Genomic DNA, 21,991 nt, shown 5'->3' with positions numbered 1-21,991 from the left:
AGATAAAACGAAATCTAAAAATTAAGAAAAATCTCGGAAAGAAAACAATGTCTATTACACCTAGTCCAGAACTGTTAACTGAAGCTGCTGGCGTCAAGATCTTCATGACGCCTTTGGCAGAAGAAGAATGTTCATCATGTGAGAGTTTAATCTCTGGAAAAATTTGTGTAATGTTGGAAAATGTAAATGACATTAAATCGCACGGCAAATCTTTCGGGTTTCATCTTACAAAATCTAAATGGGATCCTTATCCTTGGGTAAGCTATGTTGAAATTGGAAGTCTTGCCGATACAGCTGGCCTCAGGTAACATTAAATCAAATCTTAAACTATGTGTTATGTAAACTGATAATAAATACAATGAATCATTACATTCCAGAGCTGGTGATTGTTTAATGACCATCAATGGGAAGGATTTGATAGGATTGAAAATACAAGAAATTGCAACATTGATACACTACCATCAGGAATATAATATTAAATTATTTATTTGGAGATGTAGTAATGAAGAATCAAAAGAAGAAGGGATAGCTGTTAAAGGGCCACTGCCAGATGTAGCTATTAAGCTTGCTAATGCAGTGTCTGGAGTTGTGTGTAGTTTAATCTCTCTAAACGGATTTTTTTGTAAAAATTATTTAGTAGATCATTTTCATATTTTACAGATACATTACCACGATACTCTATAGAATTTATTCATTATGTTTATTTAGGTTCGAACTTTAGAATGTCCAGTTTGTTTGGAAAGTTCGACGCCCCCAGTCTCTCAATGTGTTCACGGTCACATCATTTGCGTTGGATGCAGACCAAGGACATCTCGTTGTCCAGTCTGCAGAGTCAGGCTGGGTCAGGGACGGTGCTTGCTCGCAGACAAACTGCATAAAATATTCCGGGAAGTTTTTGATATCAAAGAGAATTCCTCTAAAAGTACAGAATGTCAAACGTGGAATCTTCGAGATCGACTTTTCGGCAAACGCAAAAAGAAACACGTACCATCGGTAACGCCAAAAAGTAACGGTCCAATTCTGAGAGCACGTCAGTTATTATTGAATAAATTGTTTTTCGGTGGGGTGGAGAAAGCTGCCTCAGCAGATAATCTAACAGTGATTACCAATGGAACGTCAAGCGTAAATGAAACGTCGATAAATGGTACAAATATTAATAACTTAAGTTTTGACGAGCGTTTAAGTTTGCATGATCGAGCAAAATCTGCAAGTACTGGAGAATTATCGAAGGAAAGGATGAAAAATGTTATCGATGATCGTTTGCAAATTGGCACAAGTAAAATAATGTCAAGCACTACTAGTCTGTCTAGTATACCTCCTACACCTGTTTGGGGAGGTTCGATGGATTCTGTATCTTGTATACAAATAACGTGTCCACTTTCGAAGCAAAGTGATTGTAAAGACATTATTACATCCGATACATTAATGGAACATTTGAGTGGGTTTCACGAAGTACCACAAGTTCATTTTTATTCTGTTCATGTGCAAATTCCGTTACCGCTTCCTTTTGGCTCCGAAGCTGCTTATATATTACATTCCAGTGGAGACCTTTTCTTCTTTCAGGTATATTTCATGAACTTAATACAAAATTCTTCAATTTGTTATTATAAATATTGTATTACAAATTATGAATGTACAGTGTGATGAAGAAACTGTTTGGATCGCTTGTGCCACAGGAGGAAAAAATTCATGGGAATGGAGTTTACATGGTCAAGGCGAAAACGGCACTGAAATAAAGATACGAAAAAGCGTTGCGAGTCTTGAAAATCCAATGATTTTATCATCGCAACACATTGCACCCTTGCCGAATTCTCTGTTATTACACACTCTGAATATTCAATTATTAGAATGCCGTTCGCATGAACAGTTAGGGTTGTAATAAAGAGTAGATACATTTGAATGATTTAGTAATTTTAGCAACTGTAGAAAAAATAACAAAATTGTTTATTTATTACTTATTATAATTACAGGATAACAAGTACATCGTATTTTATTACAAATATCGATATAGAAGTATCACAAAGTTAAGACCTGACACCTAAGTATATAATATACCATGCATTATAAAATGCATACAATATGTATGAATGTATATGTTCTGATGTTAAAATTAACACCAAATAAAATTTAATTGTTGATACATGCATTATTAACTTTGTAAGATATACAAATAGATAACAGTAGAACATTTGCTGTTTATACCCAAGGCACATAAGATGTATGAATGGCAACATTTGTAAAATTAAGGAGTTTTACGTAATATGTCATCCATGTATGGTTTAAAAAATTCATATTGCCCAGTTCGCGAAGCTTGACCAGCCATTATATCGTATGCATATTTTAATACCGATAAATAATTTTCTTTTCCAACTATATTTAACTGAACATTAAATACGTGGGTATCACAGGAAGGCATCATCTTTTTTCCAACTGGTATACACAGTTTTCTTTTCTTTGTTTCCGGTTGTGGCTCGCCCACTTCTGCCTCTTCCTTTTTCTTATCTCGTTTTGGGCAGCTACAAATCCTAACTAGAAGTCTACGACGACCCAAGACTCTTCTATTGCTATCTTCCATGGTGAAAATTAATTCCGTAGGTCTACGATTCATACCAGATGGACAACTGTTTTTACATAAAAACTTAAAATTCATTAGCACATATTGCGTTCCAGCCTGAGGAGTGCGGAGGGGAGTCAATATAGATAAGTGCTCGTTTCTTTCTTCATACATACTCGAATTATCTAAGCAACGAACGACGTGTTTAATTTTTATCGGATCTATATCTCGATTGCTTGAACTATTCAATGCCATATGGTTATGGCACCTTCGAACTGGGTCACTTGCGTATTGGTCCAAGCTGAATACCATGGTAGTACGCAAGAAAAAACCATCATCAGGTGGGTCCCATTTAAATCTTAGTGGTAGTGTTTCCTCCATATTAATAAATACCTTTCTCAGTAACTGGGAATACTGTACGAAACAACAAAGACCAAATTACATTAAGCAGTTATAAATTTGTTTACAAATTATTATCCAATATAATGAACCATTCATCTAATGAAACACTTACAACCCAATGTTTACTAGAATCCTGATTAGCTAAACTGTACTGAAAATTATAACACCCTGGAAATTCCTCTCTTACAGGAGTGGATGTTTCAGGTTCTTGGTAATCAAGATATTCTTCTTGGTGTTCATTTTTCAATTCGTTTCCTTCTAAGTATTTTTGCGATAATTTAATATTAAATTTCTCCTCTATTTCAATGTCCTCATCCATTACGCTTTCTGCCAACAACGGCAACGTATTCCTCCCTCTGTATTAAACGATAAAAAAAAACACATTGCAAGTACATTTACGTTTCTAACTTATTAAAAAATTCAATTTACTTTATATTGAACTGTTATTTCGATTCCATTGCGCTTATTCGCAGACGAGTATTTCAAGTCTTTTGTGATGTCATTTTACGCATTCAATAGAAAAAAATTAAAATGCCGATGCGAATAAAAATGTAGTAAATTAGCTCTTACATTTCTTTCTCCAATTCGTGGAACGCTTCTTCGTCAAGAAGCGCAGACTCTTGCGAGTCTGAAAATCCGTTTGTATTCGTCATGCCTTATTTATTTGTCAGTTTATTTTATAATAAACCGACAATAAACTCAAACCACGTTGCGGTAAAAAGACGCCATTCGATTCGCGGGAAAATCCTTTGTTCGAATTATGGTTGATTTTCATTTTATGCTACATAAGTTTAAAATTGATTTCAAATTACTTTCTTTCCGAAATAACGTATTTTCTCCAATAGGAATATACATAATGTATTTAGTATTATGTAATTAAAACGAATAAATTGTTTTTGTAGTTTTTTAAGAATAATGTACAACAGTAGTGAGAGCCCTTAGTCTAAACGTTGATTTACATTTCGAATTTTGTTGAAGATTCCTATTTTTCGTCATTTTGCGAAAGTTGCATCTCTGCAATTTACGTATTTCGTGGACGTGTGTCACGTTATTTTATGGCGGGAATAACATGTGGCGCGCCACGGCAATGTACGTCAAACGTAAGAAACAAACGATTCCAATATGGCGAATGTGAGGGACAGTGATACGTCGTTGTGGCTTCATAACAAGCTCGGAACGTCAAACGATAGCTGGACTGGAAGCTCGATTTGTTCACAACTGAACGCAGAAGTATTACGGAACATCAAAGATTGTTTTCCAGACCTCCAGACGCAAGTTAAACTCAAATTACTTCTCTCATTTTTCCACATACCGAGGCGGAATGTCGAAGAGGTAAGCACAGTATGTCCTTTACGGACATCTAAACAAACGTCTTTTTAAATATAGAAACATTGAAACATTTAACGGCGAATGTAATATGCTAGATATTTCATCATATATCGTATATCCAGACACGAATCATAGATCTACCGCTTACTTAACTTTATTTAGGTGTTAAATGTTTTTGGAACGTTTAGTAAATAATCGTGCTCTATATATGACCAATATTTTTCACAGAATTAACCCATTGACTGTGGAGTCAGTGTATGAATTTCACACCCCATGGCGAAATTTTGTAAATTTATTAATTTTAACCTACTTCGCTTCCTAGAACACCGTGTTTATACTTTAGACCAATTTTAATGTTACATTTTGATCGAATGTTTTAAAGACTACTTAGACATGTGAGTAGTTAGTTTTGATGTATAAGAAGAGTAGGCAAACTTGAAAATAAAATAATTTTACAAATGAGTCATCCACAGGCAATGGTTACTTGTTTCAATTTATTAGTTTCAATCATCGATGTTTTTACAAAGATTTAATTCAATTATTTGGGGATATATAAATACTATAACTTGTATTGCAAATGTATAGTGGCGTGTTGAGTTGGAAGAAATCATTGAGGTGGCATCATTGGATAGCGAGCTGTGGGTATCAATGTTATCCGAAGCGATGAAGACATTTCCTTCCACGGGTTCTTTGAATACAGACATCACAGATTTAGACGAGCATCGACCTATTTTTGGAGAGTTAGTGAATGATCTTCGAAAACTTTTAAAAAAACAAAATGATCCGGCTATGCTTCCATTAGAATGTCACTACCTTAATAAGACTGCGCTTATTTCGGTGGTCGGTCAACAACCCACGCCGGTTAAGCATTTTACCTTAAAGAGAAAACCAAAAAGTGCTGCACTGAGATCAGAGCTGCTTCAAAAGAGTACAGATGCGGCGAGTAATTTGAAAAAAAGTACTGCTCCCACAGTGCCTGTGAGAAGTAGAGGAATGCCAAGAAAAATGACTGACACGAGTAAGTTTCCATACATAATTGTGATTAATACCATGTTAAAGAGATGTCAGAAAAATCAGAAGATAACACTTTTTATGATTTCCAGCACCTCTAAAAGGAATTCCTAGTAGGGTTCCAACAAGTGGTTTTCGATCTCCATCGCTTACGAGTTCTTCGATGTCTAATAGAACGCCCCTTAGTAGTAGAATCCGTAAAGATGGCGGAATTAAATTATTAGATATTAACGAGCAACCGCTCGGATATGCTCAAGCAAAGAAACGAAAGAGAATGATGGAACTGGAAGAGCAGCAAAAGAAAGTTGCGGAAGCTCAAGCAGCTGCTGCAGCTGCAGCATCAACGGCGACAACTACCACGGAAACATCAACAACGCCAGAATATGCTCAGGGACTGGCTTCGATTAATCCACCAGCTACTCCAATTACCCCTGTGGCAGCTGTACAATCTTATGCAACACCTACGACTCCGAGCGGAGTATCAGCCGTGACTACACCACAAACCCGTGCGTTTTTATACATGGTACTACTGGAGTGTGTTCAGTGCAGAAAGAAGAATGTATTTTTAATCTTACAGCCGCAACACCAAGTACACCTACAACTCCAACTGCTGCAGTACTACCGGTTGCAACACCTACGGTCATTACACCGGTGGAAACTACACCTGTCGGAGTGCAAACAGTCAGACCAGCTCAAACCATCACACAGATTCGTATACAAACTACCGCACAACCTGCTAACGCAGCTGCGAATACAAGAAAGGGATTATCTCTCACGGTACGCATGAGGACAATCTTCGTTAGAAAAAATAAACAATTCTTTCTCATAAACGGAATCGTAAAATGATTAATGGTGTTTTGTGCTTTCAGCGAGAACAAATGTTAGAAGCACAAGAAATGTTTAGAACAGCTAATAAAGTAACTCGGCCAGAAAAAGCTCTCATTTTAGGTTTCATGGCTGGCTCTAGGGGTATGTATCAAATTCCGATATTATCTAATGCAAACATATTTTTCTTCTTCATGTTTTATTTTTTTGCGTATTCAGATAATCCTTGCCCGAAGTTGGGTAATATAGTCACGGTGATGCTCTCGGAAAATATCGAAGAAGTAACCCAGCCAGATGGAACAACTGTGCCGATGTTGGTTGAGACCCATTTTCAAATGAATTACACAAATGGCGAATGGAAACGGATGAAAAAGAACAGACGAATCGTTACAGAGGAATCTACGTCTGCTACGACACCTGCTCCCAGTGCGACTGCTACAGCTTCCAATTAAGAGAAAACGCTAAATTGTCGTCGAATCGGGAATTTATTGGTCAAATATTCTGTTCTTGGTTGGATGACTCTTTCAAATTTTGTCTTTATAGACAACAAGAGAGTCGAGTGCACGATACACAATATGCCCTGTTTGTCCTATATGGTACGAGCAAAATTGTGTATCACTTTTCAGTAGTAATGCTTTAAAGTATGTACACGTTCAAAGTTACAACATGAAAAACGTTTGTGTTAACCGATAATACGTATAAGAATCAAGGAAAAGTTAGAAGCGGTTGTGACGGACTCGATATTTCTTTTTGTTTGAAGTAATTGTCTAACATCACATATAACAGGTTTCAATTACTACGGAAGCATCAATCCTTGTCTCTAATGGTGTGTCTGGTTTCACCAACGATAAACATATTTTCAAATCGGTTGTCACTCAATTAGAAAGACAAATGCTACTTATGAATAGATAGTGTGATACCTTCCATTACATGGATAACCAGACACTTAATTTAAATGCAATGATTATCGTTCGTAATTTGAATTTATATATGAATATATAAATATATGTTCTCCACTCTAATAAGAACGAACATAAAACTTATAATACTGTTATTTGAATAAAATATGAATATATTGATTAATTTTTGATTTAATTGAATAACCAAATTTAGGGATACGCGTGGTTTATCGATCGATCTTGATTCGATGTGTACGTAATTTCGATATCAAGGTTGTTTGAATGTTGTTCTGACCTGTGTTGCCCTCTATATAGCATTTTATACAAGTACATATAAAGCACTTTCACAAGAGAATAGCTGCAATATTTAAAAACAAATTTCTATCATTAAATAATTATAAACAGAGTTTTAACCAGTTTAAAGAATTCAATGATAGCCTTCGATGTCCTTCATTAAAATGCATCGTTTGTACGAAAAGTGAGTTATATAACCTCTTCAAAATCCGGCTATAAGACATTTCCATCTGGCATTTACTGTTGAGTGAAGTGTTTTTTTACTTTATCGAGATTTAAAGTCTGGTTTCTTTATACACATATTTCTGCGCTGGTCTAGTCAGTAATTCGTACGTCGACAATGTTTCGAGTGTTAATGTCTTTGCGTTCTCAGGCTTGCAAAGCGGTAAGTTACTTAACCTAACGAAAATAATAATAATTTACTTGAAATATTTAGGCATGTGAAACGAGAAGGCACAAGATTTTCTGAGAATTATGATATTTACGTAACGTTTACAGATTGATGAACGTTATATAAAAATGAAACATGTACAAATAATTGTACGTATGTTTAATTTTCAGGCCTTTGTAACAATACCAAGTTTGGTGAAAACTAAGAATCCAACATTGGTAGAAAATGCACGTAGCATTTGTATTAGTTCAAAGCTTTTCTGCTGTCGACCTGTGGTTCAGAAACCTGCTCCTGATTTCTCTGGAACCGCAGTAGTCGATGGGGACTTCAAAGAAATAAAACTAAGCGACTACAAAGGGAAATATGTTGTTCTTTTTTTTTATCCTCTAGATTTGTAAGTTTTCAATTGTTGACAGTCACAGATGTACTAAGTTTTCATGAAACTAACTTTAGATTGTTATTTGTAGCACATTTGTATGTCCCACTGAATTGATAGCATTCAGTGAAAAGATTTCAGAGTTTAAAGCTTTGAATACACAAGTGATTGGAGTTTCAACAGATTCCCATTTCAGTCACTTGGCATGGGTCAACACGCCAAGAAAACAGGGTGGCTTGGGTGGCAATTTGGGCTATCCTCTCCTTAGTGACTTTAAAAAAGAAATATCAAATAAATATAATGTCCTTCTTGAAGATGGAATTGCTTTGCGAGGACTTTTTATCATAGACAAAGAAGGAATTCTCAGACAACTTAGTATTAACGATTTGCCAGTGGGTAGAAGCGTGGATGAAACTTTGAGGCTTATCAAGGCTTTCCAGTTCGTTGAAAAACACGGAGAAGTCTGTCCTGCCAATTGGCAGCCAGAGTCCAAGACCATCAAACCGACTCCAAAGGATAGCAAGCAGTACTTCGAAACAGTGAATTAAGCATCGAATGTAAAATTTTATACAAAGTACAGTGTATTATAATATAAGTAAAATGCTAATATAAATCCCTCGATAATAATTGTAGAAAATACTTGATTATTTGCGAATAAATAATTTCTGGTAATCCCAAGTAATATATTCACATATAAACATGTGGTACGAATTTCTTTTCTTCCTGAATAATTAAATAATAGAAAATACAAGACCATGGATTTTCACAGCGAAATTTTCCTCATCTAATTTCATTTTCATTTCTTCAGCAGTATTTACGATATTGCAATATCCCACAAGTAGCCGTTCATTTTAATTATGGCATTGAATGAAGTTCCCTCTTTTCCAATAATATGTAGACGTAAATAAACGTATGCACATGTCTATAATTGTGTTCCTGGCAAGGCAGAATTTCTCTTAACAAGGTTGATGACATAGTCGCTCGCTTCAATCAGGCGGAAAAGGGTACAAGGGCTCGCGATGCTCGAATAGAAAGTAAGAGGGGAAGAAGAAGGTGCGTGAACGCTCGTATATACGCGTGTGATGTAGAGGATTCAAGGGTGGAATCCGTGGAACCACGATACAAAAGGAGGAGCCAGCAATCTTATGCTGGTTAATTTGATTCTTTGTGGTGATGGAAGTAATAGCGACGGGTCAAATCCTTGCAAGTCCGTTTAGGATTATCCTCTCTTTTCCACGTTTCCGTTACAAAAGTACTTCCACTCGAATTCGCGTACGAAGAAGGAGGGTGTCGTTGAATCTATCGTTAATCGAGCGTTAATAAAGTAAAAATTGTTTATAGATTGAGTCTTAGTTTTGTGTGAGTCTTAGTACGCGAGTTGTACGATAAAGATTTAAAACAAGAATTTTGCAATGTATTTTAAAATTAGTGGAAGAAGGTAGCATTAGTTTCTCGAGAATATATTAAAAATAATTCATGATTTTATGGCCACTATATAAGATATGTTTATACAAATTATTCTCAACTATTGCCTATTTTCAGACCGAAGAAAACAATTAGTTTTTCAAGTATTATTTTATTCAACATAGTCGTGCGTGCAACCGAGTACGCGGCAACTCTGAGATAACAACCGAACTCATAAATAGGTCAGTACGGGTTGCCGCATACTGGTGGCATCCCTGCGACTACGAGATGGCAATGGGAACCGATAAACCGGCTAGTGTAAGTTGCCACATAGCAGGAGAATTTATGCGCCTACGTGATGGCAACCCAACTGACAAGCCAATTAGCGATGGTTGTTATATAGCAGGGGCACCTCTGCGCCAACGAGTAGGCAACCGGACCGACAAGCCAGTTGGTGTAGGTTGTCGCATAGCAGGGGCACCTCTGCGCCTACGAGTAGGCAACCGGACCGACAAGCCAGCTGGTGTAGGTTGTCGCATACCAGGGGCACCTCTGCGCCTACAAAATGGCAACAGAGTAGCCATAGAGTAGAACAAGCGGGCTAGTAGTGGTTGCTGCATACCAGGGGTACCTCTGCGACAACGATCTAGCAAAATGGCTAACTTGGGTTGATATCTAACAGGGGCATACTCGCGCCTACTTAATGAATAAACTTGCGGTAGTAATCGAGTATGAAGAATTACTGAAAATGTTCGAAAATAGTGACGAAGAAAATGTGTTCTCTTTTGTAAGATGTAAGATATAAACTTCAAGTTGTCAATGTTATGAGACGATCTGAACTGTTATCGTTTTTGACCAAATCTCATTAAGATCGAAAGCCACAAATTGGGATGTAGTTTCGGGGAAAAAGGACTGGGCGTCGACGAGAAGGCTGATATCCGAATTCGTGATAAATTTATAGGAGCTTATTATTTCGCGAAGAAGATGCCGGTGACGCCCTAAAATGGAAGGGATATAAAGTAACCCGAGAAAAGAGGGTCGGAGTTTGTCGGGCGGCGCAAGGTAGACTGGAAGCGGGGAAAAACTGAAAAGCGACGCCTGAGATAAACGGCTCATCCTCTCTCACCCTATAAAATCCAATCCTGTCCTTTGCGACCCGAAATCTCAAGATTAAACATATTCGAGCCAGCAGACGCTGTCCCATGTCTCTGAGGCTTTGCGAATTCAACTCCAGACGTGGACGGTGAATATCGTTTGCATCAGTGACTCTTCGCCTAGCGTCTGGATAATTAACAGATCCCTAAGCAGATTCACTGAAAACTTTCTTTTGTAGCCTTAATCTTAGTGACTTTAGTTCTTTTTCGTTAAATGTAAAAAAAGAAACGCCAGTTAGTTTGTAGGTTCGGTTGCCAACTATTAGATACAGGGACCCCCCTGATAGGCGGCAACCGGAGCTACAAATCTGTCAGCGGATTGCGTTAGATCTACTGAGAATAAAAATTCCAATTTAAGGTTCTATATCTTGTATGATAGATACGATGAATTTTCTAAATAAATGCTATCTCCTTATGTATGAATATATATAGGGTGTTTTGTTCACACAAGGAAGATGCCTCTGATAGGTGACAACCGGATCTACCTCAATTTTATTCAAGTTTTATACTTTCGATTCGACTCTTTGTTTATTATTGTATTAGGACAAAGGTAAGACCCGATTGACCATTTCGACTTAAGCAACATAGCAATCGCATAAGGACAAAAGATGTAACAATGATTCACAAGAGTATAAAAACAGGATACCGGCACCTGAAGACAAGACAGGTCCTATACATACAGGGGCAATTTTTCTAGGCGCGACTAATGGGACTGCGAATTGGTAAGTTGATATTTAAAATTGTTGTGGGTGTAACACGCTCAGGTGTTTGACAGCTCTTAAATGACTTGATAAAGTTGAGCTTTTACTCCTTGTTCCACCGAAATTGTATTAGGTGGTCCCGAAAGTTTCTTTCGCGAGTTTGCACTCAATTATTTTATGTGGTCGTGTTTATATAAATAGACAATCTAATTTCATAGTTATTCATGTTGTAACAGTAATGGAGCAAAATGAATCGTGCACAATTAAGTAATATAACATAAAACAAACTATTGTGCATGTATTTCTTATTAATAAAAAACGAAAGAAACTTTTAGGACAACCTAATATTTTGTATTTTCCCCTTTGGTATTTTCATTCTGCGAGTTGGATTTTAATAATCTGCTCTAGCAGCGGAGTCGATTGTTAAGGTCGGTTGAGCGTTAGTTAGGTACAACAAGAGGAGCAATTAGATCGAGAAGCCATACGCAGAGCCCCAGCGATCGCGGAGGCGGAACAAACCTGCGGCGATAGACTAGGAAGTCGATTAGAACAGGAAAATCCCTCCTCCCAGCGACGACATAATCCACGCTCACTCTTAATCGGACGAACGTTGCGACGAATTGGCGAGCGTCGAAAGGAGAATCGATAACCATCAAGGGGGAGAAAAAGAGAAAAAGGAGCGCAACTCGATTCGCAAACTTTCCAAGAAGGGATGAAACGCGAATCAATGGAAAAATCTATCTCGCCATTGTGGCCGCGGTTTAATCCGTAAGCTCCTTTCCGGCGTGCCCGCGATTTCAGCCGTTTATTCAACAGTTGCCAGATCCCGTTTTCATACTTCCTTCCTGAGGAAGCAAAACGTGGCGATCAGAGAGTCGGGAACGTGTCGCAACGATGATGCGCGCGAATGCGAAGTTCTTGACGGTAGAGCGTGAAAGAAGTAGAGAATTAGTGAGAGAAGCAGAGGAATAGTTTAACAAGTTTAATGAGAGATAAAAGATAAGAGCTGCAGGGATGTGAAGCATGTTGGGATTGGAAGCTTGACGAATATTACAACTATTAGGCGAGAAGATCACCTCCGAGAGGGGCATTCAGTTAAATAATTTTACTCGTGGCAGATGTACAGAAGTAGTTTGGATAGAGTTATCTCAATATAGTGCACTTCATAGGGCTGCATTTCATCTTTTTTCATTTCATCATTTTATATGATTCTACTGGTTTTATCACAGAGCATCCGATGCTGGATGCACAAAAGTAGGTTGAATAGATTCATTGAAAGTGTAATTCTTATGGGTACATTCGGTTTAAACGATTCTACTCGTCGCTACATACCTCCATAGTTGCAGTCGCTCTCACCACCGTTATCTTCAATACTCGAGGTTTCGCCGTCTTCCACGTCGCCGATAGTACCGATCGGGGATCGCTTAACGTCATTAGCCTCTCTCCATCTTCTCTCCCCTGCCCCCGAAGGAGAAGAAGGAAAAGGCAGAGCTCGAGCTCGTCGGTTATTGTCAGACCGGCGATCGAAGCGAGCGAGCGCGTCAAAGAGGATCCTTCTATCGTTTCTCGTGAAATAGAACTCGCGTCGTTTGAGCCTCTTTGGCCCCTCGATCCCCTTTACCTCTCCTCCTCCTCCTCCTCCTCCTCCTTCTCCGCCCCTCGGAGCCATCCGCCGTCTTTTTTCCCTCGCGGAGCCGTCTAATAACCTCTCCAGCTGGCGACTGCTCGCGAAAAGGAACATTTTCTTAAAGGAGCATTCAGAGCGCGGCTTGATAGGTGGATATTACGGTCGCTGAATGAGGGGCGATGGGAGGTGGGGGTGGGTTACCCTTGGCGGTTCGACGCTGACGGGGAGGGGTTGGAAAGAGAAACGAGGAGGCGAAACGCGGTACGGCCACGAAAACGAGGAGACACAGTCGGCGGGGTTCGGCTGGGTGGGGTGGCGACCGAAACGGGGGCCTGGAGGGGAATCCATCCATCCATATCCATCCCGGGGTGGCTACCAGGGCTTTGATTACTTGTTTTAATCTTCCGACTGCCGACTGGGCGAGCATCTGTCACTCAAAATCCGTAATTGCGCGCGGTACCCGCTTCCCCCTCCCCCCCCCCCCGCCCCTGCGCCCAAGTTCCTCGTCATCGCTCCGGTTGTCGCCGGCTAGAGGTACCCTCGGGATTCTTGCTTTGAGCGTCGCCATTACTTTCTTATTGCTCGTTTAGCACTTTCACGCTGGGGGCTTTCCGGTTACCGGATACGAGAGCGCCATTCGTGGCCAATCAGGTAATCGGATTACCCTGGCGAAATTTCTGTCCGACTCCTGGACCGATGAACACGCTTCCGGTGAACGCGTCGCTGCTGCACTCTAGGAATCGCGATGCACGCGAGGGAGGTTCATTTGGACGAGTGGTTCTTGAGTGAGACTCAATCGGTGAGTAAGAGTGGAATCGAAGTGTAGCAACGTTTAACCGTGATTCTTCTGAGAATCAATTACCCGTTGTAGTAATAGATGCTTAAGTGATACTTGAAGGGAGATCCTTTAGAGTGCAGGCCAGGGTGCTTCGAAACGCTCGTTTAGGGGACTGCTCAGAACCATGACTCTTGGTATACATGGGCCCAGACAGCGTTTAGACTTCGTTCCTGGGCTCTTGATTATCCGATACTTGATAGAGCTTCCAAGTGAATCTCTCGAATCCCAAATGAACAACCATATTTATAAGAATTCACGGACGGTCGTAAAGTGGCCCAGAGACCACGCTCTCTACTTTGGAGGACATCGTTATAGGTACCGTTACTGACGACAAAGTTAAGTTAAAATCGATGTCCATGTCCCTGAAAAAAAAGCGTTGATCACGGAAGGGAAGACAACAGCGATGGAGGACTTCGATCGGGAACACGATTCGAGATGAGTCCGCGCGTGTTTAGCGGTCAGCAAAGGGAGAGAAAAAAGCCCAGCCGGTATTAAATGAACGAACCCCCGGTCCCCCCAGCGTTCCTGGTGTAGCTGGCTCTTCGACAAGGCACCGACCACCCAGCCCTATCCACTTACCGCACGAATGGACGAGGTGGTCATCAGATCGATGAAAAGAGATTCGCGACACGCCACCGCGCGCGCTGCACCGACGCTAAAACTGCACCCCCAACCACCCCCCTCCTCCGGCATCTAGACGTTGTTTGTGCGTCTACAACGAAGCCAATCGACCCCCCTCTGGTTCCCCTGGACGTTGGAGCACGAAACTCGTAGCGTGATCTAATTGTGCCCACTCAAACCGTATCAAAACAATGCGACGCACGAGCTCGCGCGTTGCATTTAGCTAAATGTGTCTTTTGTGACGGCCATTGCCCCTCCGCGCCGCGAATTAGACGACAAAGCACGACGTTGTTTACGTTCCACCGTGCATTGTGCCGCTGGTTAACGGTCCTCGTCAAAGCCCACTTAATGGCACCTCTAATTACAAATGTCTCCGGAACAATGAGGTCTCCCGCGGAATCCGACGAACGGAATTGTATGGAAACGCATGCTCCGCGGGCGAGGGTCCCTCGTGCTTCCGAAATGCCATGCTGATAACTTGGCGGAGGACTTTTCCAATTTGTTATTCGTAGAATTGTAGGGATAGGATGGGTGACTAAGGAACGGACACCTCTTATTAGGTCTTGCGGCACTCAATTCAACAAGGCTGGAGGGGAATTTGGAAACAAAGCTAGAGGTTGATACATCTAGATGGGAGAAGCAAATAAGGCTTATATAATTTCTTTGCAAAGTGGATGTTTATGATTGCATCTAGGGGGACCTTTACGTGTTCGTTACGCAAGCTGTCGAACCAAGTAATGCTATGTTGATGACATGAGATTGATTTTAGTTTGTTTAATATCGCCACGTCGCTCATACATGGGTGACAGAGCTTTTCACTAAGAAACTTCGACAATTCATTTTAACACGTTGACTGCCAAACGAATATTCTTGAAAATTTCTGCTGAGATTAAATATTATTTATAACGTGTAGTCAACGTGTTAAATGTTCCACGAAACGTACTGAAAGTACGTCAAAGTCCAAAGTCGTCAAGCGTTAGTCGTAGAAGCTTCGTGGCTAGATTAACATTCAAATTCTAATCTTACACTCCTGCAGTCCCGCACCCCTGCAACTAACCCCCTAAAATTAACCAAAACGTTCAGGGACGAGCTGTATGGGACTCGAGGACGAGGAGAAACCACTCTCCAGCGCTAAATTTCGTATCTTTGTCGAAACGCGACGTAATCGTTCCTTCGTCGAATTTAATCCGACCGATTCAGCTCCCTGCAGCCAGGGGGTGCAATCTCCGCGGGCCATGAATGCCCCGAGCTAGAAAAGAAGAAGCACCGCGTGCAGGCAAGCGTTTCGTTGGGATTTCTGCTCCTCTCTCTAATTGTCGGAGTCATTCGGTTCCTTTCAAAACGGAACAGATGCACCGACCTGTGTTCGAGAGACTGCCAAGGGAGGGAGGGGCCGATGGTGGCTGTCTCTTGGGGTTATTTTCAGTCGATTATCCGTCAGAGCGTGGGGTCAGCTTCGCCCCGCAGGACCAACAGAGTAGACGAGACGAGTCTATTAGTGGGGCCTAGAAACGGAGGGCACGACTTAATTTTCGTCTTTGGGTCGCCTCGACGCGCGCGCGGGGCACCACGACCCCCTCCAACCCCTCTTAGAAGCTCTTGTTCGCTGCGAGGGCGCAGTCAGATTGTTTCGACGACGCTTTTCGTCATCGGTCGCGCGAACCTGACAAATTAACGCTGGGGCACGCGGTCCTTTGTGCTCCGCAAAAGCGCATCGAATGCTTTTTGTTTTCTTCGAGGTGGCAACCCTCGCGTGAATTTTGATTCAATGTTCGAGAAAGAATTTTATATTTATTTGTTCCCGTGGAGTATTATTACGGATGAATCAGAATATGCCTAAGCGTAGCTAGAATGTTAGGAACATGATAAGCGAACTGTCTGGCCGATTAAGGGAATATTGTCCGGAGCAAAGCGAGTAGACTCGGCTTCGTACGGATCGTGCAAAGGTGGAGCAGTTGTATCTTATCTCGCGTTTAATCAACATCGTTGACCCCAACTGCGACGCTCCTAAGCTTCAGTAATTACTTAGATGGACGTGTCCAAACCTTTGACACGACCACCCCTCGTCAGCGGGAAATAAAATGCGCCCATGCGTGTTGTTCGATGCCTGCGATAGAAAGAAGTTTAAGACCCGTTTGATTCTATGAGTAATTAATACCGGAGATGGTGATTAATCGTCGAATTTTCCTCCGCTTCAATGTATTTGTCGATACAAACAAGTATCAGATATTCGTAGCATTCGAGTAACCTGAACATTTCATTTTTACTCGTAGCATTCGAGTAACCCGAACATTTCACTTTTACTCGTAGCATTTCAGTATTCAAGTATTAGAAATTTATTCGTTGCATTTGGAATCCATTCGTAGCATTCGAATACCAACAAAGCATTCAAACATCAACCGTATCCTACTGAAATAAAAAATGGACCAATACTATTCATATACTGAAATAATTAAGGTTTATTCGTAGCTCTCGAATACTTGCAAATTATTCGAACGTTGAATAGATCCCCGCGTCTCTCGTAAAAATTACTTGATCATTATGTCGAAGGTTGGATTCAATGGTCGCTGATTTCGTTGCTCGATTCTCCCGTGAAGTCGTCGTCGCTGATACAGAGGACGAATGGTAATTGCGATTGCCGCGAGTCGAGCAATTAGCCCGCGATTGGCGCATCGGGACGCGACTGTGAAAGGGAATAATACGGAACGGGAACGTGTATGATTAATATTGTACGAGCTATCGAAGTTTCCGTTACACTCTGGTACACAGGCAAATTAAAATATGTATCTCTTAACTCGCTCCCGTTATCCGGGATAGCAACTGTTCCCGAGATCACTGGTAAATTCCACCGAAATGAGTGGAAGTATGAATTTTCCAATTCGAAAACGAATTCGAATTTTTGTTATTAATGTTCGTTCTACTATCATTCGTGAAATAAAATTTGTCCAGAGTAAAAAAAGAGTAAATTGTTTCTCTTTTTATTTGTCCTCGAGTGTTCTTCTCAGCTATAGGAAAGGCCATTCAAGAAGATGACCACTCTGTGTATGTTGATCATTATTTATGCACCTCTGCATTCTCTTCTCGACGTACAACTTTACGATTACAGTAAATACACAAAGGCTCGCAAAGTGACTCGATACGTGACCTAAAATATAAATTAATCAACCATAAAATACATAAAGTATTTCACGAAGTCCTAAAGATTCTCTTTAGTATTATTCACTGTTTCAAAACCAGGACGTTCCGATAATGGGGACGTCAATATTTCCAAACCGATGGTTAATTGCTATCATTATCTTATCGACGTATTCACGCCTCGGAGTGTAGCGATTGTGAGTCGTGGCGATTAATTGACAATTTCCCGAGCAGTGGCTGCTGATCGAAGAGCAGACTTGACGGCTAAGTACTTAGATGGGGGCACCTGTCTATTAGCCCTCGCTATCCTCGGTATCGGAGTTGTTGATCCTTTTCTGGACCCCGGGCGAGTGCTTCGTTAATTAATCTGGCAGCAACGAGACTCGTCGGCTCAAAGGCACCCTTTTTCGCCCCGGTTCATCCATCCATTTACTTGCTGCGTGCGATCTCTGTCCGCCGCGTTTCAGGATGAACGCGGGAGACAACGACGGACCAGATAATTATAGTTATACAGGCTATTCCTCTGCTAACAGCCCACCCCTTAATTTCTTCCCCATTTTAACACTTCGTCGACTGCGCGTTACTCGATGATTTAAGGGAATATCTTGTGCCAGGCGCGAAAAAGCTAAGGGCTTTGTATAATTTTATAAATGTTACTTAACGAATCGAGATTGAGCAATTCGAGCCCAAGTGGAAGGGACACGTGGTCCCTCAGCTTGGTCACGTTTGTTCGCAAAATTATAGCGAGTGGTGAAAATCGCGAAACGACGGGAGGGGGAGAAAGCTCGGCGACAAGCGAGGCTCGAAATAATTGAAATCCAGGTCATATCTAGGCGCAGAATCGCGAGTACACCAGAAACATATTGCACGATCTGAGAATAAAAATCCGCGCGATTCGCCGCGCGATCCTCCGCGGTTTAATTACCGCCGCCGCGAGTGCTTTCATCGTGGAATAAAAATGAAAAGAGACGCCACGGCGGACACGAATATATACGAGTACGCGTTTCCAACGCGTAAAAACAGAATGATGGGAGAGTCTGGTACAATCCAGGAACGAAAAGAGAAAAAATAAACAAATACATCCGCGTTCTTCGTGATGTAATTAGCGTCGGTTGATCACCGCGTCGCGAACGCTGCCTCGTTAAAATTGTTGCTTGTACGTTCTTCCATGTACAGGAATTGATCTTCGATATCTTTTAGCGATACGCGTAAGGGTATTTGGACAGATATTTGGACAGAGGACTATACTCTAATAAAAGAGGCCCGATATGTTTTAGATTCAGATTTTAGATCTTCAGAACTTCAGACTTCCAGGTTTTCAAACTTCCAGGCATTCAGAATTCCAGACTTTCAGACTTCCGGACTTTCAGACTTCCAGCCTTTTGGACTTGCAGAGTTTCAGACTTTCGGACTCGTAAATACCTAGATTTGCAATTCGTGACGAAACTACCCGTTCGCGTTCACCTGGATTTAATTAACGTCGCGATGCGGATGGGTGATCAAGCATCCCGAGTATCGGTGCAGCGATATTCAACGGAATCGAGCGAAGCCGCAAAAATGCCGATTGAAATTTCGTCCAAAGGGTTAATTAGCGCCGCTTTCCCCGCATTAGACCCATCCCGGACGGGCGTATTGTGAATTGTAATACGATCACGACGCATTGTGCGCGCTCGACATATGCGACCGACCCGTCTGACGCATCGCGGCGCGCTGCGGAGCGTGTACGCGAAGCGAAAACCGGTGAACGAGGAGCGATGTACTTTTGGGAGGAAGGAATAGAAGAGCGTGCCGCTTGTTATTTCGAACAATGCCTCCACTTCACGGCAAAGCGCGGGGGAAATTGCGGAGCCGAGAGAGAGGAAATCGCGGAATTGCGAAAAAATTTTTTTAAAAACGCAATTCCCGGACTGTCGGCAAGGCGTAGGACAAAGAGTATTGCTGTCGAGACGAAAGGGGGCGGGGGAGGGGATAATACGCAATGCCACGGAACAAATAAAAATACATATCTCATCGTGTGGATAGTCATTCCTTTGTTCTCGATTATTTCGTAAAAATTTTAATTTTTTCGAGAATTCTTCGGCATTTGTTTGTTTCGACTAGACAGTGCCGCATTCGTAACGATTTCTCTAATGTAAAAATTTCGACAGAATTTACAAACTGAATGGTTTTGTTTGTATGAACGATAATCGTTCATTTAATTGTTTCATTTAACAATTTCGTTTGACTCTTAGAAAATGATTAAAGCTACATTTCCACACATGTACATACGTTATTAGATTCATTTGGTTACGTTGAGAAGAAGAAACAAAAAAACATTGTTTTTTTTTATCTGCTTTATGTCGCATGGACTACAGTGTCATCAACGTCAAATATTGACTGTTTTGGTAGAGATTGGTTTTGTATTACATGTTTGTGCATACATCAATGACTTTGAGGAAGTTTGTTGTATTTCTGGTGCCATTTCGATTACGATTTTCTGAAGAAACGCGTTGTTTTACCGACTGTAACTTCCACAATTTGAACGAAGATAAACAGTAGCACTTTTCAAATCCCGTAGGATGGTTTATACAGTATTCGATACAAAAGTTCACGTTCGCGTCTTCTCCTACGTTACTTCCAAAGAACTGTCAGACGATATACCGTGTTTCTCAAAATTTGTCTCGATTTGCAAACGCATTAACAGCGCCGTCTCTGGAATCGAGCGATTTGCATATATCCGGGGCACGGATGGTCGGGTCGAAAGTCGAATCCCGCAAGAAGATTGACGCGCCCGCGAGGCTGGAGATAAAAGGAAGAAAGGAAAAAAGGCGGCGAAGGGGGGCTTATACCGCGCTGCCAGATCAAATTGCTTTTTACAGCGGACGGTCGCGAGATATCGAACGTGTGCTCGCGCACAAGAAAATTCTGCTGTGTACACGTCGTTCGATGTACATGGGTGCGTACAGTGCCTGGCATAAGTATTGGCACTGAGCAATTTTCGGAGCAAACCTAATCTTGCGCGTGCAAACATTTCTTACAAACATTCGAATTTCATCACAATTTAATTTTATCGCCTGTACTCCGAGTTGGAATGATGTCTTGTCGTAGCAAACAAATTCATTGAAATATATAAAGGTTCGGATGGTTGAACAATCTACTAGGAATGTTGAAAAAATGTATTTTGATATTGATATTAGAATCTCTAAAAGGAAATGCGCGAAGGGGCGAATGGAGTTTTTTAGTTGAAAAGGTACTTTCTTTATCGTAGATTATTAATTATTAATATAGTCTATTTTCTCTCATTCATTTCTACGTGGAATACAATTTTCCCAAAAGTAAAAGGAGAGTGAAGTATTCCTTGGCTGGGTTCGATTAGAACAAGTCGTGCAAGAAGATGGCCACTTCGAAGATCTGTGACGTCGATATTGCAACCCCCAAAACCGACTTATAGAGGCACCTACAAGATTTATTATATGTACATATTATCGAAGCCCTATCCCTGAGAACAAGTAATTTTCTCGTCTACTCACAACCACTATTAAACATTTTAATTCACCTACCCACTCGAATATGTGACGATAAAGTCCCATGGAAAAAATCGAGCGCTCCCAAATGAAATTTCCCCATGTCTACTAGTCTCATTCGAAGAATCGCTCTGTGGCAATACTTATGCTGGGCACTGTATGCACACGCTCGAACGTGGAACGTCGGAGGCGCATGATGCGTGTGGGGCGCGGCGCACAGGCATAAAAGAGCAAGCGAAAAAGGGAGCCTCTTTTTAATCTAGCGACGATTCGCAACCCCCGGCTCCTTTTATAGTTACGCGCTTAGTGCTTATACCCATTGACTCTCTCCTCTCCTGCTCCCGCTCTCTCTCTGTGCGCCCCGGGTTCTCTTTGTCGTCGTGTCGGAGCCGGTCGCTTCTGTGACCGAGGGACCCCGGACCAGTCCTCCGCCCTCTCTCGGACCTTTCTCAGTGTTCTGATCCGTCGGGACGAACGACGATCGTACTACTTCGTCCGTTGGACTGCACCGCCTCCACTTGCTTCGCGTTTTTCAACGAGAGTTCTCTTCTTTTTCTTTTTTTTTTTTCGTGACAGAGAGGGGTCGCGACATTTTCGCGAACCGTTGTGCTCGGTGCACGCACGATTTGCCGGATCTTCGAGGGTTAAACGAGACATTGAAGTGCTTCTTCGTTGCTGAGATTGTTGCTCGTTTATTTGTACACGATAATATTTAAAAGAAGGGACACCGGAGAATGTGAGATTCGTGAGATGGTTGGTGGGGAGGAGTTCAAATTTGCCACTTCCCGAATTTTGTGCAAGATTTCTTATTAAGATCTGACTCTCAGATTGTCTGATTTTTGGATATTCAAACAGTCCAGACACCTAGATGTCCAAGATATCAGATTTTTAGACTTCAAATACTGACTTAATACTTTCAGGCCTCAC

The 21,991-nt window shown here is 41.3% G+C and overlaps 4 protein-coding genes across 6 annotated transcripts; 3 read left to right on the top strand and 1 right to left on the bottom strand.

The window, feature by feature from the left end:
* Positions 1–42: 42 nt before the first annotated feature.
* Positions 43–2,140, top strand: LOC128889063 (uncharacterized). 2 transcript variants are annotated; one of them, XM_054146390.1, is made up of 5 exons: positions 43–304; positions 378–588; positions 709–1,563; positions 1,640–1,885; positions 1,971–2,140. In XM_054146390.1, exons 1-4 carry the CDS (start codon positions 48–50, stop codon positions 1,877–1,879), a joined length of 1,563 nt encoding a protein of 520 aa, XP_054002365.1. In that variant the 5' UTR covers positions 43–47; the 3' UTR covers positions 1,880–1,885; positions 1,971–2,140. The 2 variants fall into 2 exon arrangements, with proteins under 2 accessions (XP_054002365.1, XP_054002356.1); XM_054146381.1 differs by having other exon boundaries at positions 1,640–2,140.
* Positions 1,922–3,698, bottom strand: LOC128889118 (cellular tumor antigen p53). Of its 2 annotated transcripts, XM_054146515.1 has the most exons (4): positions 3,527–3,698; positions 3,069–3,312; positions 2,731–2,968; positions 2,465–2,621 (listed from the first exon to the last, which is right to left on the bottom strand). In XM_054146515.1, the coding sequence occupies exons 1-4, from the start codon at positions 3,607–3,609 to the stop codon at positions 2,605–2,607; spliced, it is 582 nt and encodes a 193-aa protein (XP_054002490.1). In that variant the 5' UTR covers positions 3,610–3,698; the 3' UTR covers positions 2,465–2,604. The 2 variants fall into 2 exon arrangements, with proteins under 2 accessions (XP_054002481.1, XP_054002490.1); XM_054146506.1 differs by having other exon boundaries at positions 1,922–2,968.
* A 353-nt stretch (positions 3,699–4,051) lies between these two features.
* LOC128889054 (negative elongation factor A) lies at positions 4,052–7,194 on the top strand. Its single transcript, XM_054146369.1, has 6 exons — positions 4,052–4,288; positions 4,871–5,303; positions 5,389–5,802; positions 5,874–6,073; positions 6,166–6,265; positions 6,341–7,194. Exons 1-6 carry the CDS (start codon positions 4,079–4,081, stop codon positions 6,571–6,573), a joined length of 1,590 nt encoding a protein of 529 aa, XP_054002344.1. The 5' UTR covers positions 4,052–4,078; the 3' UTR covers positions 6,574–7,194.
* A 167-nt stretch (positions 7,195–7,361) lies between these two features.
* Positions 7,362–8,763, top strand: LOC128889235 (peroxiredoxin-like). Its single transcript, XM_054146691.1, has 3 exons — positions 7,362–7,699; positions 7,876–8,099; positions 8,173–8,763. Exons 1-3 carry the CDS (start codon positions 7,655–7,657, stop codon positions 8,627–8,629), a joined length of 726 nt encoding a protein of 241 aa, XP_054002666.1. The 5' UTR covers positions 7,362–7,654; the 3' UTR covers positions 8,630–8,763.
* Positions 8,764–21,991: the final 13,228 nt, after the last annotated feature.

The sequence above is a fragment of the Hylaeus anthracinus genome, unplaced genomic scaffold, assembly GCF_026225885.1.
Source record: "Hylaeus anthracinus isolate JK02 unplaced genomic scaffold, UHH_iyHylAnth1.0_haploid 0, whole genome shotgun sequence".
Taxonomy (NCBI): Eukaryota; Metazoa; Arthropoda; class Insecta; order Hymenoptera; family Colletidae; genus Hylaeus; species Hylaeus anthracinus.
Note: the sequence above shows the minus strand (reverse complement) of the source record. Positions and strands in the feature narration are given on the sequence as shown.

Coding starts and splice junctions, on each gene's coding strand:
- LOC128889063 (XM_054146390.1), top strand. CDS start 48: ATGTCTATTACACCTAGTCCAGAACTGTTAACTGAAGCTGCTGGCGTC. Junction 589..708: donor CTAATGCAGTGTCTGGAGTT/GTGTGTAGTTTA, acceptor ATGTTTATTTAG/GTTCGAACTTTAGAATGTCC. Junction 1,564..1,639: donor GAGACCTTTTCTTCTTTCAG/GTATATTTCATG, acceptor ATGAATGTACAG/TGTGATGAAGAAACTGTTTG.
- LOC128889118 (XM_054146506.1), bottom strand. CDS start 3,609: ATGACGAATACAAACGGATTTTCAGACTCGCAAGAGTCTGCGCTTCTT. Junction 3,313..3,526: donor CACGAATTGGAGAAAGAAAT/GTAAGAGCTAAT, acceptor CGTTTAATACAG/AGGGAGGAATACGTTGCCGT. Junction 2,969..3,068: donor ATTCTAGTAAACATTGGGTT/GTAAGTGTTTCA, acceptor TGTTTCGTACAG/TATTCCCAGTTACTGAGAAA.
- LOC128889054 (XM_054146369.1), top strand. CDS start 4,079: ATGGCGAATGTGAGGGACAGTGATACGTCGTTGTGGCTTCATAACAAG. Junction 5,304..5,388: donor AAGAAAAATGACTGACACGA/GTAAGTTTCCAT, acceptor TATGATTTCCAG/CACCTCTAAAAGGAATTCCT. Junction 5,803..5,873: donor CGTGACTACACCACAAACCC/GTGCGTTTTTAT, acceptor TTAATCTTACAG/CCGCAACACCAAGTACACCT.
- LOC128889235 (XM_054146691.1), top strand. CDS start 7,655: ATGTTTCGAGTGTTAATGTCTTTGCGTTCTCAGGCTTGCAAAGCG. Junction 7,700..7,875: donor GTTCTCAGGCTTGCAAAGCG/GTAAGTTACTTA, acceptor TTTAATTTTCAG/GCCTTTGTAACAATACCAAG. Junction 8,100..8,172: donor TTTTTTTATCCTCTAGATTT/GTAAGTTTTCAA, acceptor TGTTATTTGTAG/CACATTTGTATGTCCCACTG.